At 34.6% G+C, this 21384-nt stretch overlaps 1 protein-coding gene and 1 long non-coding RNA gene across 5 annotated transcripts in view; one reads left to right on the forward strand and one right to left on the reverse strand.

Moving 5' to 3' along the window:
• LOC115213456 (NK-tumor recognition protein) overlaps positions 1 to 21384 on the reverse strand; it is a 65085-nt gene that overhangs the window by 8841 nt on the left and 34860 nt on the right. For 3 of the 4 annotated variants that reach the window (XM_029782436.2, XM_029782438.2, XM_036504026.1), the window contains 7 exons: positions 17806 to 18398; positions 14933 to 14974; positions 10428 to 11084; positions 7772 to 7900; positions 6472 to 6570; positions 4271 to 4715; positions 2480 to 2554 (listed from right to left, as the gene is read on the reverse strand). In XM_029782436.2, the coding sequence (XP_029638296.1) occupies positions 2480 to 2554; positions 4271 to 4715; positions 6472 to 6570; positions 7772 to 7900; positions 10428 to 11084; positions 14933 to 14974; positions 17806 to 18398 (2040 nt within the window). The remainder of the gene's footprint in view (positions 1 to 2479; positions 2555 to 4270; positions 4716 to 6471; positions 6571 to 7771; positions 7901 to 10427; positions 11085 to 14932; positions 14975 to 17805; positions 18399 to 21384) is intronic. The other variant, XM_029782437.2, reaches the window with a different exon arrangement.
• Positions 513 to 19629, forward strand: LOC118763962. Its single transcript, XR_004999734.1, has 3 exons — positions 513 to 656; positions 19148 to 19152; positions 19619 to 19629. It is a non-coding gene; the product is annotated as an uncharacterized LOC118763962 (long non-coding RNA).

The raw sequence follows: 21384 nt of genomic DNA on the forward strand, positions 1-21384 counted from the left end.
TGGAGGAGGAGGTTTTGGTGGCAGCAGTAGTCGGGTCAATGTTATGATGATAATAACTGAAGGACTATCTTCATTCAGTAGATAATTCTAAATATCATTCTCACCATTATTTCTTCTTGTTGCAATAGAGTAGATCTGCAATGGAACATCTATCAACTTGTTTCATAACCTTGTGTCATCACATCTGCACAGCCAAACTTTTTATGGTTTGTTTTTACGACCTTTAACTAACCAAATTTTCATTGACCTACAACTTTAGTACATCAACTCATTGCCTGTTTTATAACCTAGCATGTGTCTTCCATTTGCATCGTATACCTATATCAGTTACTTCTCCTATATACATTAACCTCTTTTAATGTCTAGATATTTTCTTAACTAATTTGTGTTCAACAATTTGCTCATGTTCCCAATACACATCTCAGAACACACTCCACTCATTTCAATCAGTACAAGATCGTTGCATTAACTGTTTCTGTTTATTGTTATGAAGCATTACTTTTCACTAAGTAGGGATTTTCATCAGAATTTGAGCAAGACTAAAAGAACATTTAGGAGTTAGTTGATGCATAGTGTCAGATAAATAAAGTTTTCCAAAACTAGACACTGGTCTATAGCAGGTAACATTCTCAAATGATAAGGTACCTATTCTTGGGGTATAAAGAGCTATACCCCAAAACACAATGAAACAGCTGTAATCAATTTGAATTAACAGTCAATGAACAAGTAGCTCAATGCTTTATTCACATAACCATTTTAGTTGTAAAAGTGTGCTTACTGAACAGTTGGGAATAAAATTATACAAAAGTAGCAGACAATTCACAAGTTACCAAATTATACAATGTCATATTTATGTAGAAATAAACAGTGTACAATTAGAAAAATAGCAGAGAACAAAGGAACTTCTGGAATATCAAGAACTTCAAAAAACTCAAAGGGTCCAATCCTACCACACACAAACTAGTGGATAGACTACATTAGTCACTAAAATAATCAACTTTTCTTGCATCATCATCATTATTATTTAACATCCATTTTCCATGCTGCCATGGGTTGGATGGTTTGACAGGAGCTGGTCAGGCCAGGGGCCACACCAGGCTCTATCATCTGTTCTAGCATGGTCTCTGCAGCTAGATGCTCTTCCTAATGCGAACCACTTTACAGAGTGTACTGGGTGTTTTTTACACAGCACCAGCACTGGTATCAATTCTGCTATGGTGGACAGGTCTTCTTGAGTACAACAAGGTGCCAGATATCTCAGTTCTTTGTCAAGCACCAGATATCTCAGGCATAAACTTCAATTTAAAATGAATAAAATACTTATGTGGAAGAGCCTAATTAACAGAGCACCATAACCCAACAAATGATCTACATAAATCAGTCAAAAACCAAGTTATCATTTGAATAACTCCCATTACGTGTATGAAACAAGTTCTCATCTCATAAGTACAACACAAACAATGCAAATGTGATGACCATGATTAGATAAAACGTATAAACGATGTTAAACGTGTATTAACATTATATTTCTATGTTCAGTAATAAAATATGATTTACAATATTCAAGTACACTTAACATTTACAGGTTCATTCATGTATTACACAGTACTTGAGAAAGAGCAAAACTTTGTCGTTTATCAAGTCTCAATAAAGCTAGAAACTTCTTCGAACAATGGAATCAACTGTAAAAAACACCATCCATTTGTTAGGTGCTTGTATTAACAATTTCATGACCATATTTCTAATGAAATATGCTTTTACTTGTTTCAATCATTGGATTGTGGTCATGCTGGGGCACCTTTCTATGTCTGGTACTTATTTTACTGGTTTCTTTTGTTGAATCACTAATGTTACAGTGCCATAAACCAGTTGTCAAGGACAAACACAAGACTTAGATACGCTTATGAAATATATATATATGCATGCACACAATGGGCTTCCACACAGTTTCAACCAACTAAATTCACTCACAAAGCATTTTTTAACACAGGGCTTATAGTAGTACATAGTTGCTCAAGGTGCTGCACACTAAGATTGAACCTGAAACCACATGGTCACAAAGCAAGCTTCTGAACCACAGAGCCATGCTTGAATTTCAATAATTTTGAGAATAATTAAACATTTGAAAGGTTTTAGTAAAACTAATTAACTTTATCATTATTAAGCTGTTGTTTGGAACATAAATACTTTTTTCATAAAACATTAACATTTCAGTATAGACAATTGTGTATCACAGACTGTGAAGCAGTCTCATGTGGCTTACTACTGAAATAATCAAGACAACAATCTACGTTAGAAACACAGAAGTAGGAGTGTAAATTTAGGCAAAAGACCTCACATTGGAAATGCTTGACTTATTTTAAGGCTTCTAAAGGTGTAAAAACTCATAACTGTGGCATTTATTTGGGTTACTTCACAGTGAAACTTATAACAAATGACTTGAACAAATATTTAAATTAAGTGGTTGAAATAACTTTACCTGAATATTTTGTAAATTCATCTCTTCTTCAGGATCAACATCTTCAGGGTCAGGGGGTGGTTGCCATTTGAACTTCTAAAATACAACAGTTTTAAAACCTCAGTCAAATATAACCGTTATTAGAATTAACAAAAGGCAGTTGACAATTTCAAATATAAAAGTAGGAAATTTCTTTCAAATCAACTTTAATAAGCAAATTCACTGTGCGTTTTACAAAGAATTTACTGTACCTATCTAGCTAGACATACGCATATAATAGACATAATGCCAATGAGGAATCTACACAGTTACACAATTAACAGTCAATGAACAAGTAGCTCAATGCTTTATTCACATAACCATTTTAGTTGTAAAAGTGTGCTTCCTGAACTGTTGGGAATAAAATTATACAAAAGTAGAAGACAATTCACAAGTTACCAAATTATACAATGTCATATTTATGTAGAAATAAACAGTGTACAATTAGAAAAACTAGCAGAGAACAAAGAAACTTCTGGAATATCAAGAACTTCAAAAAAAATCACAGGGTCCAATCCTACCATACATAAACTAGTGGATAGACTACATTAGTCACTAAAATAATCAACTTTTCTTGCATTGTTATCATTATCATTTAACATCCATTTTCCATGCTGTCATGGGTTGGATGGTTTGACAGGAGCTGGTCAGGCCAGAGGCCAGACCAGGTTCTATCATCTGTTCTAGCATGGTCTCTACAGCTGGATGCTCTTCCTAATGTGAACCCCGTCTTAAAAAGAAGGAAAGACATTAGATAATACAGTCGTAAATACACTATGTCTGGGGGGAAGAGACTAAATGGTTACTGTTGCAATGTTTCTGTCATAGATCTGCTTAATCAGGGCTGATATGGAAACTAACAATAACATCAAAAATAAAATACTGCATTATATTCTTATGAAGATACACAATTGTCTTTGCTTTAACTACAACTAGTTAATATTAACAAAAGTATATCTAAAGGCCAGTTTCAGTATTCAGTGTTTGGATGCAGAAATTCATGAACAGAAAATAATCATAGTCTAAATCTGTTCTACAACACAAATCTAAAAACAACAATTTATAAGTAAAACAGTAAAGGATCAACAGTAGACAAATAAGATACTGAGCTAAAGACCAAAACATTAAATGTCTAAAATTGAATTATATCGTAATGTAATACAAGTCACAATAATCTACTTGCTTTTATAGTCAACCTAGAAACTTATTGGTCACAAAGGGTAGCTGGCTCTAACATTATACTGGATAGCAATTCATAAGCAACAAATACAATTGCTCTCTTTACTCTTTTACTTGTTTCAGTCATTTGACTGCGGCCAAGCTGGAGCACCACCTTTAGTCGCGCAAATCGATCCCACAACTTATTCTTTGTAAGCCTAGGATTTATTCTATCGGTCTCTTTTGCCGAACCACTAAGTTACGGGGGTGTAAACACACCAGCATCGGTTGTCAAGCGACGTTGGAGGGGGGGTACAAACATACACACACACACACACATATATATATATATATATACATATACATACATATATACAACAGGCTTCTTTCAGTTTCCTTCTACCAAATGCACTCACAAGGCTTTGGTTGGCCTGAGGCTATAGTAGAAGGCACTTGCCTAAGGTGCCATGCAGTGGGACTGAACCCAGAACCATGTGGTTGATACGCAAGCTAGTTACCACACAGCCACTCTCCTACGCCTATTAGTTACCATACAGCCACTCCAATGCCTATCATTGTAAACTCTTTCTAACATTACAGATTCAAAATACTTACTTCTAGTTTCTCTTTAGGTTTCTTTTCAGCACCAGATGTTGACTGACGAGAGTAATGCTTGGACTTGCTGGATTTAGATTCAGGAGTAGCATGTCGAGCCTGTGGGCCATCACCATCAGAATCCATATCAGAATCTGAGCAACCAGAAGAATTACTCATGTTTGAAGAAAGAGCAGTTGAATTAAGCTGACTTCGGTCATCAGGTTTAATCACAGCGGCCACTAATGGTTCTGGCTGATCCTCCAGGTTGTACTGAATCTTTCCACTAGTAGGTTCATTGGCAACTACAATGGGTGCTGCTGGCTGAAGTTGTGATAATGATGGCAGTTCAGGAGTCAATGAATTTTTGGGTGATTTTGGAGTGACTGCACTAGCAGAATCCTTCTGCTCTGCATCGCTATCTTCATCAGTTTTAGGTAGTGTTTTATTTGGACTAAGATTATCACTGCAAAGAAAGCAAGTAAAAAAAAAATTAATTAGTATAACTGTATACTTATGTACAAACACATCAAAGTACCAATCAAACATTGGGGCAATTTATCAACTTCTAATCTGTGCCTACATGCAATGGGCTAACATGATACAGTAAAACCTAAAGCCTCACCCAAATGTGGTGTTCAGATGGCAGGTGAAGTGATATACCAGTTGGAATATAATACTAAAATCACATTATTATCTACCACTAACATCTTACTTTCCTACCAACACTACACAATCATCCATAATACAAAAGAAAGCACATCTATTTTCAAAATCATCATCATCATCTTACATCTGCTTTTCTATTCTGGCATGGGTTGAATGAGTTACTTCCATTCAAGTCAGTTCTTATTCGAGCTCCAGATGAACAAGGGTCCACATTTTGCTTGTACATTCCATTTTGGCATGGTTTCTAGAGCTGGATACCCTTCCTAATGCCAACCACTTTACAAAATTTACTGGTTGTATTACATCATGGTACCAGTTCTAAAGAGGTTGTTAGGTGCCAAGCAAAACTAACAAGTTTTTTCTACTTTGTGTTGTTTTCATTCATTTGCTAACCACTTTACAGTGTACTGGCTGCATTTTATAGTGGCACCAGTTATAGAGGGGTCCTAGCAATGCTGAAGCATTCTCACTACCTTGTACTAACTCTGCATGTTCAACGTAAAACAACCAAGAAAGAAGATAGAAATAATCTTTTTTCCATTGCCCTTCCTCTATCACACTAGTTTCTATCCCTGTTTATTTCATCATGCTTGGTCTTCTAATGTTTAGTAATAAAATACGATTTACAATATTAAAGTACACTTAACATTTACAGGTCCATTCATGTATTACACAGTACTTAAGAAAAACCAAACTTTATCATTTATCAAGTCTCAAAAAAGCTAGAAGTTTCTTTAAACAATGGAATCAAATGTAAACAACATCCCATTTGTTAGGTACATTTGATAGCTACATGTTGATATTAACAAGGAGACTGAATTGAACAGATAAACTAGTGTGAGCAGTATGATTCGGGTAGAGGGAGTGACAGGAAGGAGAGAAGGCAATGGAAGAGGAAATTATGAAATTTCATGAGAATAATAGGAGAGAATTATATATCAGTAATTAATGATAGATGGGGAGTAATGTACAAGAGAGAGAAAGGGAAAGGGAGAAAGTGAGAGGGTAAGCATGATAGATGTCAATGAGTGATAAGAAAGGGAGCATGAAAAAGTGGATGTTGCTATGATGATATGTCGTTCATTTTTACATGTTTTTCTATGCTAACATATTTTTTAAGGGGAGAGATTTTAGATGTTGGACTGATTACATAATCATACAATTGTTATAACAGTTATTGTGTTGTGGCACTTAGGTAAAGAATAAGAACTATGTTGGCTCAAAATTGTCAGACCCAAACAACAGGATGCACAATATTTTACAGTTAACAGTAGGAAGGCCAATAGTAATAACAAACAGATGACTAAAATGGTAAAAACAAGTTGCTACAACAACTCTTAAATAATATGTAAATCATTAAAATAAAATAGAGGATGAAAATGAAACACTATCTAAGAGGGTACAGAAGTTCTAACATAAAGACATATAAACATGTACAGGTAATAAAATATATCATCAGATTGAATTTACATTAAAGCAAAATAGAAACTAACTTTTAAAAAATCAGTTGCTGCACTGATATTTTAGTTATCGAGGTAATTCACAGTACTCACGTCATCAAGTTCTCTGTACTCGTAGATTTAGGTCTCCATGGTTTCTGCCCTGGTTTCCAGTGAGTAGGAGGTGGACTCTCTGACTTCTCTCGTTCCATTCTGATAAAAAGTGAGAATGGGAAAGAACTTAAACCTAGCGATAACAATTACATATGCATAACATATATCAAATAGAAAACAGTGCTTATATAATCAAAAATATAAGATACAATATAATAATTATTCTCAAGACACAGGGATGGCTGAGTGGTTAAGAAATTCACTCCCCAACCACATGGTGTCATGTTCAGTATCCGTTATATATAGGAAATACACTTAACATTTACAGGTCCATTCATGTATTACACAGTACTTAAGAAAAACCACTGTGGTCTGGGTGCTTTTTATATGACACCAGCAAGGTTCCAAGTCCAAATTCCAGGAGCAACAGAAATATGAGATTCATGACTAGGTCTCACAGATTTTCAAGAGTCCAGCTGTTTAGATCCGCTTATGAAAAATGCCTGTTCCGTTCAACTCATTTATACTCTAATCCATGAAATTAAAATTCATTGGGGTTATTCTAACTACAGCCCTCTTATAATATATTAAGCTTGAAATATAAGAGTAAATTTTTGAGGAACATTATTTCAATTTCTACTATGTGGGGATTGGCATGCCAAAGAATAGACCCAATATTTACTCTGCATGTCATAAAGGGCAGCTAAGAAGTTGAGGTAGGATTTGTACTTCAACCTCATAAACTCTTACCAGCAATGACTACCCAAACAGACTCATAGGTTGGAGGGTTGTTGCCTGAGTGGTGCAAAAGCTTCATCTGCCAGGGAAGGGGGGAAAATCACCAACAAACGGTGGATGCAGCAACACACTGTGACAGCACATGCCCCCATGCTGCTGCTACTATACCACTGTTATTTTGATTTGATCAACAAATTAATGTTCTTCATATACAGTTCTATTCCTATTAATAGTTCTAAGCTCCTGGCAATAATTGAGTGATCTACCCTTCACTGTGGACAACGAAACCAAAACGTTCAATTGTCACTTTGCTTATTTCCATAAAAGGTTTATTTTTGGTTCATATAAACTTTTGAAAGTTTCTTCTCTTGCCCAACTCTAACAATGTATTTTCCTTTTCCTTAATTACAATTATTCTTAGCCCATCATCCCAAGTATGGAGCCTGTAGTGAGCTATAAAACAGAAATTAGTGTTTACCCAAGTATAAATAAAGCAAAGAAAAATATAGAATAAAACAGAACCTTAAAACTTTAAACTGAATATATCAATGTAATAATTTACCTTTGAAATGTAAGTAACTGGTGTTGAAGTGCATCTCGGGAAAAAAGTTTCTGCCGCTTTTCAGCCACATTAGATCGCCTTCTTGGTGGACTGTGATGTCCACCAGAACTTGAATGTGAATATCTGCGACTTTAGAAAAAAAGAAAATATTTTTACAAATGCATGATGAAAGTTGCAGTTAGTTAAGTTGTTGGGGTGTTGACCAACAAAGCAAAGGATTAACTGTTTGTATTTCATCATCAGCACTTCACTGAGGTTTAGGAGTTTTATTTTTCAATGGCTCAGTTCAACTTGAAAATGAGTACCTTTCAGTTGATAAGGGCAAATTCTAAGTCATGGACTTATATTAAAATGAAGAAATAAACTTTTCCCTGGACAAGAACAGAAATCTCTTAGTTAACACTCCTGGAAAACCAGAATATAAGACAGTCAACAAAGGGATCATTTCTTAAGCCTATTAGTTGGAGACCACTAATCCATAATTCACCAGAATGGCTTCCAAAACTACCTTTCTCCGAAAGAAATCAATTAACATAAAATTGTTCATCTTAGCACATGGAAAAATTAAAACAAATCTAAAAATTAATTGAATATGATTTTCATGACTAGATTTCCATATTGAAGCAACACAGAAACTGTAATACGTAGTATACATTGCTCAAATGTTCAATATTCACTCAATGTCGCAATGCTTGAATTCATAAAACCAGAGAGATGTAATAATCCAATAATGATTTATCAAATATTACTACAGTTATTACATAGTGAAACCTCTCTGGTTGTCGCAGTTAGAAACTGGTTCGAACTCGTGTTTTTACACTTGAGCGGTTAGCAACAGGACACGTATCCAACTATAAAATCAACTGCTCCAACAAATCATAATTAATTAATATAAAAAAGAAATAGTGGGCAAAGCCAGTCACAGCATAGTAATACCAGTTTGTATTGCCAGGGAAAAGTTTAGAAGCAAAATGCATCAAAATGAAGGTTAAAACTCTGATCTGGTTACTGTCTATTGAATAGAACCCAAGAAAGCTAATAAAAATAATGAAAATAAAACTATAAATGAGAAGACTTATATGGTATGGATAGTAATGGCAATGAAGAATGATAATGGAATAATGTTTTGTTCAAAATAAGCCCTTGGTCTGCATGTTTGAGAACATCAGGTCTATTGAGTATAAACCTATCTGCTTGTGATTCATACACTCAGCATTGTAGACAATGTTTTTACTTTTCCTACTTGTTAAGAACGTACTATTTCAACACCTCAGATTCAAGCTGAGAACTGACTAAAGGGTCTTTCTCACATTCTTTTTATATCCTGAGGGAATTTTAGTAAGGCAAGCAAATAAGACGACTGGATTCTATCTTTTTAGATAAGCTAACTTATGGGGTAAGAAGTTTGCTTCACAACCACATGGTTTTCAAGTCCAGTCCCATTGCATGGCACCTTGAGCAAGTGTCTTCTATTCAATTCCCAGGCTGACCAAAACCATGTGAGTGGATTTAGTAGACAGAAACTGAAAGAAGCCAGCTGTATATGTGTATATATGTATGCATCCTTGTGTTTATCCCCCACCACTGTTTGACAACTGGTTTTGCTTTGTTAATATCCTTGTAAGTTAGTGGTCTGGCAAAAAAAAACGTACTGAGGTCAATTTGTTCAACTACACTCTTGAAAGCAGTCTCCCAATGTGGCCACAGTCCAGAGACAGAAACAAATAAAAGACAAAATAACAGTTTAGCAGAAACTATCAAGATCTTGCAATAAAACGTTAACTACAAATCCTTCAGTAAAATAAACAACCCTTACTTTATAAAGACTATACCTTATTGATAAAAAACCGTGTAACAAAACTTTTATTTTTTTTCATTCATCATCATCATCGGACGGTTCGACTGGGGTCTGGGAAGCCAGGAGGCTGCACCAGGCTCCAGTCTGATCTGGCAGTGTTTCTACAGCTAGATGCCCTCCCTAACGCCAACCACTCCGTAAGTGTAGTGGGTGCTTTTCATGTGCCATCGGCACAGGGACCAGAGGAGGCTGGCAATGGCCACAATCGGTTGGTGCTTTTTATGTGCCGCCGGGATGGAAACCAGTCAAGGCGGCGCTGGCATTGGCATTGTCTTAGATTAGTGTTATTTCCTATTTGCTCCTATATTGAAATCAAAAAGAAACGACTACTATTCCCTTCAAAATGTGCTTTTGTGACCTGGACATCAATGTTTTGAAACTGAACTATTTTCCATTACATTTCAGACAGCTTCAGCACTGAGTTGCTGAAGTAGAAATATTGTTATAGCAAATATTCTGCTCAATACCACAGATTTGCTCGTCACTTGCTTGAGCTCAACCACATGAGCATGTCCCTTAGTGGCTGACAATATGTGCATCTCTGATCATGAGCAGTAGTTGGGGAGAGGGCTTCTTTGGGCTTGGGTAAATGTAACAAAAGGAAAATTTGAAGGAAATATTAGTCATTTTTTGTACTTTTTAGGGGTAAACAAATAGGAAATAACAATTTCTACTCAAGGACAAAAATTGTGTTTACATAAATAAACTATTTTAAGATCTTTTTTCCTTTAGTTCCCCAGTCCCATATACAATTGTTTGATTCCTAAACACAGCCTAAATGTTTCAAAAACGTTTTACCTGTGTTGGTGACGAGATGAACTCCTGTTTCTATGATGTGATGGAGATGAAGAAGAGGACGAAGAAGAATGCTGCCGCTGAGAACGCCGTGTTGTTCTATTCCTCTTGTAGTGTTCAGGAGAGTTAGATCTTGGCCTTGACTTTGAAGTGGACCGATTCTTACGACTCCGATCAGCTGAATGGGATTTATGTGATCGAGATGGCTGTGCTGATTTCGACCATGACCGTCGGTCTCTGGCAACATGTGATTTGGAATGCGAACGACTGCGTCTTCTGCTTTTGTTCTGATGCCTTGAATCATTGTGTGAGGACTTTGAAGAAGATCTACTGTTTCTACGAGTAGAACGCCGATATCGGCTGTTGTGTTTGTCAGTGTGATCTGGACCCACTTGCTGAGATGACCAGCTGCTGTGTCTTGATTTATTCTCTTCCGTCTTTTGTCCATGACTTCGCTGCTTTGATGGTTTACTCCTCTTTCCACTACTTTCTCCATCATCTTTGCTGGCTTTTGTTTCATGATTCTCTTCCCCCTTTGTCTTTGCACTCTGAACTTCTACATCAGAATCCGAAGCATTTTTCCGGCTGCGTGATTTGGAACGAGATTCTCGATCCTTCGGAGACTTCCCTCCCCTTTTGTGCTTCTTATGCTTCTTGTGCCTAAAAATAAAAAAATTATGATAAATTATTTGCAACAAAAACAAAATCATTTTGATAATTAAACCTTATGATTATTATTGACAGTGATGATGATGAGGAATGGTGATAATGATGATGATGGTGGTGATGATGATGATGGTGATGGAAACAATGAATGTGGCAATCATTTTTGAAATTCACTGATAATAATGCTGATAATGATGACTCCACTGTTTTTATTATTTTCACAAAAGTCAACTCAGGCAAAGTTAGTTTTTTTATAATGTATTAGGAAAAATATTTGTGATAAAACAAGGAATTAATATGATATAAACCAACATTGGCTGTGTGGTCAAGAAGTTTGCTTTGCAACCATTGGGTTTCTGGTTCACTTCCATTGTGTGACCACCAAGTAAAGTGTTTTCTGTGATAGCCTCAGGTTGATCAATACCTTCAGTGAAACTGGTAGTCAGAAATTGTATGGAAGCTGGCTGCATATAAATGTGTGTGCACACATGCACAAGACAGAGGGTGTGCTTTTCTATTTGCGTCTTGACATTATGTGTGAGCAAAAACAGCATCACCCCATGTGATATCGTTGTTTACATCTGCTGCAAAAAATGCCAAGCTGTTGAACAGGTTAATGTTGAAATGACCAGAGGAATAGGAGAATCATACTTGGAAACAAGGGATGGCAACAGAAAGGGCACCAAGTCATAGAAAAACTTCATCAATAAGTCCTATGCAACCCATACAAGAATGGAAAAAGCAGAGATTGAAAACAATGGCAATGAGTAATGATAAACTGTCTTAATTTCCCTATTGTGTACCATTTAATATTCACCTGTTTTTTTTTTTTTGTTTTTTATAGTTTCCTAATGACAGTGATAAAAGATTTGTAAAATTAATTATGGCTGCCTCAAATTACGTGCTTATTTTGGGGGAAAAAACCCCCCTGAAATATAACAGTATATTTATTTGTTTATCTTTTACTTGTTTCAGTCATTAGACTGCAGCCATGCTGGGGGCACCAACTTGAAAAATTTTAGCTGAATGAATCAACCCCAGTACTTCTTATATCAGTCTGTTATGTCAAACTGTTAAGTTATGGGGATGTAAACAAACCAATACCAGTTGCCAAGTTGTGGTGGGGACCAAGTAAAGACACAAATATATACACACGACAGGCTTCTTTCAGTTTCTGTCTAACAAATCCTCTCACAATCCTTTGGTCAGCCTGAGGTACTTGCCCAAGGTACCAAGCAGCAAGGCAACTGAACCCAGAACCTTATGCTTGAGAAGCAATTTCCTACCACACAGCTACACCTGCACCATAACCGATCAATTTACCAAAATATTTTAAATATACTCGAGTATTTCAAATTATTTAATTGTTATTTAACTAAATTAAAGCTATTTCTAGAATTATGGTTTATTTAGGCATATATAAAAACTCAAGAAAAATGTACACATATCCTTATTTATGATGATGATCAATAATATATTTACCTTATTCATGATGATGATCAATAATATATTTACATGTTTCTTGAATTTTTATATTCTCATTTGTCCTGTTATTTTGGATTAGTAATAAATAGTGTTATCATGATATTTCAATAATTATTTCACTATTTGTGATTCCTTGGTTTGTTTTAGATATAACTAAGACCTTATTAGAACATGGCCATTAATTTGAAGGTCAAAAATTACTATGACGTATTGTAGTAAATATCAATCAAACGCTTCATTAAAATGTTATAAGTATTTAAAAGTAGCCCAAAGTTTTTAGATTAGACAAAATTGAGACTTCTAAGAAATATTTATTGCTTTTAAAAAAAGATACAATGAATGGTACAGTCTGTTCTGATAAGTGTAGTATTTTTTTTATTCATGGTAGGTAACTGCATAATTAGACAATATATTAATGTTTAACCCTTTAGTGTTTAGACTGGCCAAAACCAGCTGAAAATTTTCCCCTTTATTTGTTTGAACTGGCCAAATCCAGCTGTATCTGATTCCTCTATGAAATCACTAAAAATATCTACAAATCACATCACTGAATTCTCGTAGCTTTGAGATAATGTGAGATAAAGCCTTTCCTGCCTTTATTCAAGTAAAAATACTGTGAAATTTTTGTGACATTTTCGTTTTTTCATCATTTGAAGAGAAGTATATATCTTACTTTTTAACGAGATGGCATCAGCAAGTAGCAATTCCGACTTCAAAGGCTTTCCTCTTGATGATGTACAAAATATACATGAAAACCACAGTGATTTGTCTTTAGACAAATCATATTGATATTTATGAATCTTCGTTGGACGAGGAAGATTTCAATAATGAAAGTGATGAAAACGATACTGAAAACATTACTGCAACATGATTGAAGATTGCTACATCAACCACAATTCCTGATTTCACAGAAAGGACTAGTCCACAACACAGTCTACCTCCTGAAGCTTAACCATAGGACTATTTTTATTATGGTAGAGATAAAAGAATACACATACCACTTGTGTCGAGCGTAACCCTAACCCCTAAACCCCAGGTGTGCATATTCTTTACCTTCACCTTTATTTCTACCAAAAAGTTTTTTTGAAACTGTCGTGGATGAAACAAATATGCTCAACACATAATTTCTATTCTTGGAAGACTTCATCCACTATGGCAGCCAACTGATACTGTGGAAATATGAGCTTTTTTTACCATAAACATTACGTTTGATATCAAGCAGCTTCCTCGACTGTGGAACTACTGGATATAAGGTATGGTGATCCATATATCTCTAGCATTATGTCTGACTATAGTTAATTCATGTATTGTTTATGTAAAAAACCACAAGGTATCTCCACCACCAAAGGACTATGACCATTTGAAATTTCAGGTTGACAATGCATCTCAGTTACATGAGCGCTTTTATTCCAGAAAGCACAGAACTTGGAGAGAAGCAAAATTAACTGAGGTGGATGCCAACAGAGAAAATATTGACTTCCAGAAAGTGGAAAAAATAAATGGAAGGAAAAAAGTTTGAAGACATTGTTCGCTGTAAAAAAAAAATGTAAAAGGATATCAGGTCAAGACTTCATATATGTGTTTGTTTTGTAAAGTGCCCTTGTGTAAAGGGTGCTTTGGACAGTTTCACGGCAGAAATATGGTGTAACTATACTTTGTTGTTTCATAGTAATACTATCATATATTCCTTTCATTTTATTACAAATAATATATGTAAGTGAGAAATACATATTAATTTTCAGTATCTTATACACCTGTATTCACCTTTGTCTCACCTGTTAATGAGCTTTTTTTATTAGATGCATTCTGTTATGTAAATGTATTCATTAAATTGTATGAGAGTACATAGCCAATGGTATATTGACTAGTAAAAGAGTTTTGTATTTTATTTTCTATGAAAATGTTGGAATGAAATATAGAGAAAGAATAAAATTTTGTACCAATTATACCTGTATTTTAATTAATTCAAATGAATGTCCCTCATCTTGAAAAGTGACAAAATCGTTGACAGTTGACATCTGGGATAATTTTATTAACAAATCAAACAGGTTAAGTTAGAAGCATTAAGAATTTCAATGTTAATGTTTATTCATAATTGCTTTTACACCTGTTATTTAAATTTACCTGCCCAAAAAAGTCAAATTTAATAAGCAAGATCAGCTGAAATTACATAACTATAATCCAATAGTATATTAGCACCCACTGACAAAATTTCAAATCTGTATATAAGAAATTAAAGTCACAAGAAAATAGTGTGGACACCCCTCTTGAACCTCAATAATTCAAAACAATGTGAACAAATAAGCATTACATTTGAGAGATTAATCTGAACACTAAAGAGTTAAACAGGCACTTACTTTTTCTCCTTATGCTTTTTAACATCATCTTTATGGTTGTCTCTGAAAGAGAAAAAAAAAATCAATCAAGCATGAGAATTTGTTAAAGAAATTTTTTTAAATCATCGACCTTAATTTTATTTTTAATAAATGTAGCTATCTTTAATGAGGGCAATGAATTTCAAGTAAATTATTTCCAAAGAGATTATTTATTTACCATTCATTAGAAGCACATTATTCCACAAGCAATATGTTCAATTAATTTTCTATACCAATATCAGACAGTTGTGAGCATTACTCATGACTGTGTGATGAGTGGTTACATAAAACTCTGAAATTTGTGAAGTCTTGAGCTTCAAATATAATACTATATATAATTTAATTATAGTTTAACTCGACTCCATATGACTTCAAATTTGACAGTGCTCACTAAACTTTAAACCATAAAATTATATGTAACCCCCTACAAAGGTGATGAGTACCACTTGTGCGCGTGTATGTTCTTTTATTTGTTTCAATCATTTGACAGTGGCCATGCTGGAGCACTGCCTTTTAGCCGAAGAAATTGACCTCAGGATTTATTCTTTGTAAGCCTGGTACTTATTCTATCAACCCCTTTTGCCGAACCACAAAGTACAGGAACGAAAACACACCAACATCAGTTGTCAAGCGAGGGTGGGGATCAAAGAGACACACACACACATACATGATGGGCTTCTTTCAGTTTTTGTCTATGAAATCCACTCACAAAGCTTTGATTGGCCTGAGGCAAAAGTGGAAGACACTTGCCCAAGGTGTCACACAGTGGGACTGAACCCAGAACCGTGTAGTTGGGAAGCAAATTTCTTACTACACAACCATGCCTGTACATATATGTGTGTGTGTGTGTGTGTGCGTGCACGTGCGCTACTTTGGCATGTGATCTACAACTTAAAGGGCAATTACTTCAGGTTACTTTTTAGTTTACTTTTCAATTTCTAAAAAGACTTTACAATAAATTCTTTTGTACATGCTTAACATTATAAATGAATTTTTTCAAAATTCTTACTATTTTAATAATAATAAAACTATATTTCATTTATGTCTTAGTAAATAATAATAAGAAACCAAGAATAAACAATATAACAATTAAAATAAGCATGTAGATCACACAAGTTTGCCAGCCATGAGCTTTGCAACGTAAAGAAACTAAAAACTAACTAAAGTAATCACCCTTGAAGTTGTAGATCACATACCAAAGCAGCACCTATATATATTCTGGTTTAAGCAGCACACATAAGTAGCATCACAAATAAGAGAACAACTACTACAAGAGTATCTCAGGCAATGAATGAGAACAATCTAGCCAATCGACTGACCAATAGGTTTGGTCCAAAATTCTGAGTATGTTATTAAATAACAACAGGCATCTGGAAAAAGGCTGGAGTGTACATGACCATAACTTTAAAACTATAAGACACTAGTCTGAATATATCAGAGTATAATAATGATAATTACTTATCTTATAAATTCAGATGATAATAATAATATTGTTGTTGCCCCAGTACAGCCTTGATGATGCTGACCTAAAGACATTCCAGATGTGACAATCTAAACATGGTTTTCAGGAATAGTGTATCCAGGACTAAATCATCCAATATGTCCTTCCTTTTCCAAGGCAGTATAATCCCCACCACAGACATTGTAGCATATCCTTAGTTTTACTGTATTAAAATGGTTGGTATTAGGAAAGCAATTTAACACTAAAACAAATGCAACTATCAGAAAATCCAGCTAATGCAACTACGGAAAAACAAAAATTAAAATGATGAAGATAAACAATGAAATAATCAGTTTATTATTTTAATAGTATTAACTCTTTAGCATTCACATTAGTCTGTCACAAGTAATGCTTATTTATTCACTTTGTTTTAAATTAAGCATGCATTATCTTGTAACTTTGAGATTTTGATGAGGCAACAGTTAATTTCTTAGAATGACATTATAGGGTAGAATTGAGAAACCAGATCTGGCCAGTTTGAACATAAAAATAGATAGAATATTTTGGCCGGATATAGCCGGTTTAAATAGTTGGCTTAGTAATAATTAGTAGAATACACTAAATAATCAGTATTGTTGAACAGTATTGACAGCAATACAGGTATGATCAAGTTTTATGTAACAGTGCATAAAATTAAGAATGCTGTATTGATGTATATATTTGTATGAAAATTATCTATTCAAAAAGGCTTTAGAGATTTGGAAAATAATTACTGATTCTTTAAAAGTAAATATTGTTAGTTAACACTATGTCTATTTTTTTTTATAGACCTAAAAAGACCTTAAGTCATGCAATGTAATTCCATCTTCTTAAAGATAGATGTTTTATAAACATTTTTAGATTGTACACCATCCATTTTCCCATGCTAACATTTTAAAATATTTTTACGAGTAACTCAGAGGAGGAAGGGTAGTACAGTGACACTTTCAGGGCCTCCAAGACTAGTCAGAGGAAGTGAAGGAGTTATCCTCAGAACAGAGACCTAGTTTGATTGCTTGCAACAGAGCAGACTCCACTAAAGGTACCCAAGGACCAATTGTGGTGTTAAAATAGGTCTTCTGTCTAAGAACAAGAACAGCCCTTCAAAAGGGCTTCTACATAGTTTCTGCCAACCAAATTTTACTCACATGGTTCTGGTCAATGTGAAACAATGGCAGAAGACAATGAGACTGAACCCCAAACCCTATAATTGTGAAGCAAACTTCTTAATCACACAACCATGCCAACATGAGGATAAACTAAAGAATTAAGATAATTGTATTAAATGTTAAATTAGGTTCTTCCAGAAAAGGATGGACAACATTTTTTTTTAAATTTATAACCAGATCTGCAAGAATATAAGAAAAGTACAAACCTGCTCTCTTCAGCAACCTTATTAGATTTGGATGAATCAAGCTGGGCAGCATCACGATGAGAATGAGAATCTTTTGTACGTTCTTTCTCCAATGGTGAACGACTCCTCTTGGACTCACTGCCTTTCTCTACACTTTGTCTCTTAGATCGATCAGATTCACGCTCACGCTGTCTATCTCTGTCTCTGTCTCGACTTGATTGTTCTTTACTCTGCTCTTTTTTCCGATTTCGACGATCTCTGCTGTTGCTTCGACGACTGTCTTTCTTCCAGTCATCAGCCTCCCTGTCTCTGTCCTTACTCTCGCTATGAACACGCCAACCATCGTGGTCAGTGCTCTCGCGATTCCGGCTTGAATTCTCAGAATTTTTCTGTCGGTTTGACTCAAGTGTATCTCCCTTCACCCAGCGGGTGGAGTTGCTAATTTCCTTTCCTGTTGAATCCAATTTATCTCCTTTCAACCAACGAGAACTGTTAGGGTTCTCTTTAGCAGCTGCAACAGTCTTCACACCATTATCTACCTGGCGGATTCTATCTAGTTCCCGACGCCAATGTGGCGGAGTAATGCTACCATCTCTACTCCGAGACCGGAAACGCTACAAAAAATATAACATTAAATCAAAATAAAGATATCGTGATAAAAAAAAAATGCAATAAAAAACAATGTAATCTACTGATTCTAGTAACACAAAATCTACAGTCACTGCATTTTGGCAAACAGTTAATATCAATATAAATTTTTTGTGAGTAATAGTCAATATTTTCACTCCTTAATTCATGTGAACTGACTGCATGAAGGCCAGCTGTGGTTGAATGATTAACAGGTGAATTTTCTTACCTATCTTTGGAATCTAACGCTATCATTTGATTTAAGCAAGACAACTTTTCTTACTCCTTAACTGAAGGTATATTCAGTGAGGGTGTATGTAAATTTGTGAATGAAGATACTTGGTTCAGTGGTTGGGGTATTTGGCTAACAACCATAAGGTCATGAGTTCGATTCCCAGCAGTGTGTTATGTTCTTGAGCAAGATGCTTTATTTCACGTTGCTCCAGTTCACTCAGCTGGCAAAAATGAGTTGTAGTTCTACCTGTAATTCAAAGGGCCAGCCTTATCACATTCTGTGCACACTGAATTTCACTGAGAACTACTTTAACCCTTTTGTTATCATATTTCTGTTGAGATGCTCAGTGTTTCTTTCACTTACTTTAAATATAACAAAGAATTTAGTAAAATAACATAGTTATAATTAAGCTAGTGTTAGGAACATAAATTGTGACTAAGGTTTGGTGGAAGATTTTAATTCAAAACTTATGAAAACAAGACATTTGTACTACAGAGCCAGAGCCGGTTTCAGCCGGGTTGGTAACGAAAGGGTTAAGAGTACACGTGTCTGTGTTATGCTCAGTCAATTGCATGCTAATTTCACAATCAAGCTGTTCCGTTGATTAGATCAACTGGAACCCTAGTCATCATGTCAGTATTATGTAAATTTGTAAAAACACACTAATATCTCATTAAAGTATTCAGCCTACACTAGTATTGAAAAAGAAAATGAAAGGGAAACTGTTTGATAAAAAAAAAAAGCTTATCTTCAAATAAGCAATTTGTAATAAACATTCAACATTAGCCCATTGTGCTGGGACATTATATAGTCTCTCTCTCGAGCCAATGCATTCAATAAGTAACAACTTATCACAGTGTCTGTGGCATTTAAGTGACTGAGAGCATGAGATGCTTCTGAATGGGACACCAGTCATTGCATAGTTAACCCCCAGCAGCTGCTAGTATTCATTTTCAAATGACAAGACCAGAGCAAGATGAAATGAAATTCTTTGCTCAAAGAGCAATGTGCAACCCAATCTGGAAATTAAACCCACAACCTAACCACTAAGCCACACACCTTCATTACATAATGTTACAAAATAATTCATTTAACAGATCACCCTTCACAACACCTGTACCATCCTTTCTCAAATCTCCATAGAAATTTATCATTGATTACTTATTTTTGAGAACAAATGAAACATTCACTTTTGCACAGTCATTGAGGCAATTCAGATATTGGGATTAATCAAAGCCCTTAAAATAAATGATTCTTAAATAGATAATTTAGTATGGTTTCCAAAATAAACAGTATTTTTACAGCATATAAAATTATAACAAATTATACATTTGCAGTGTGGAAGGTGTTTACAAGCCATTTAAGAAACACACAAAATCCGTTAGATTCACTTCAACATTTAAAATTAATTTGTCAAAATATTTTAGTCGCAGCATGGAATTTTGTTAGTGAACAGGTCGGGGTCTCAAAGTGATGAAAATATTTTGACAAATTAAATTTAAATGTTGAAGTGAATCTAATGGATTTTGTGTGGTTCTTAACCCTTTCGTTACCAAACCGCCCAAAGCCGCCCGAAATTTTTGGTTAATGTGACCAAACCGCCCGAATTTACCTATTCATATTTAAATGAGAATATCAGAGCAAATCTCTTTAGTACATTCGTGAAAACACGTATTATACTTCGTAAAGAGTTCAACTACAGTTTTGTACAAAAATCGAAGTGTAATTTTAATTCCGTGAATTTTGGGAGATTTTTTCCTGAAATTTGTTCCTATTGTGTTTTCAAAATTTGTAATTCTGACAAAAAATGGATACAAATTTCATTATATCAAGCAACGAGTCAGAATTCGAAGGATTTTCTACTGAAGAACTTCATAAATCTAACTCTATGACTGAAAAAAAAAAGCATGTGGTATTTGATAATGAATCTGATGTTTCATTTTCCGAAAGTGGAAACAGTGAATCCGAGAGCTCCGACAGCGATAAAGAAAATGAATTGGCACCTGAATGGAGTGAAAATTTAAAAACTTTCTTTCGGTGATGTTTCTGAAGAAACTGGACCAAGCCACAGACTTTCCCAGAAGAGTAAAGCCTTAGACTATTTCTTTTTACTTTTTCGAATGAGCCTATTTGAAATCATTACAGCGAAAACGAACCGTTACGCTAAATGTAAACAAAACGAAAGAAAGTGGTTTCCCATAACCTTAAATGAAATTAAGACTATTTTGCCATAAATATTATTATGGGTATCAGAAAGTTACCCAGAATAACAAATTCTATCATAAAATTTTGTTGTATACCCAATTGAATATTAGCTAATAACCCATTTTCTATAGCGATGTTTGAACAAAATTTTAATAATTTTATATTTTGTTGAATTTACCTGTATCTACCTGCAATTAGAGTCACTTTGTGACAAAAATTATAGTATAGAATTGGTTGAGAACATCTCATTAAATTATCTTCCAAAATTCACGTTAATTTATTGATAAATAAAAAAGTTATAGTTGTTTAATGAAACCAGACTAAATTTATGATTACGTTGGAAATTAATTGAAACACATAAGGGGTGTATTTTGGTCAGAAATATAGTAACGAAAGGGTTAAATGGCTTATAAACACCTTCCATGCTGCAACTATTTTTGTTCCAGCACACGATCTCAGATCAGGTCACTTGCTATGCAAGTACATCTCTGTAAATTATACATTATTTTCTAAAACATCACTATTCTAGTAAA

Source organism: Octopus sinensis, linkage group LG6 (assembly GCF_006345805.1).
Source record: "Octopus sinensis linkage group LG6, ASM634580v1, whole genome shotgun sequence".
Lineage (NCBI taxonomy): Eukaryota > Metazoa > Mollusca > Cephalopoda > Octopoda > Octopodidae > Octopus > Octopus sinensis.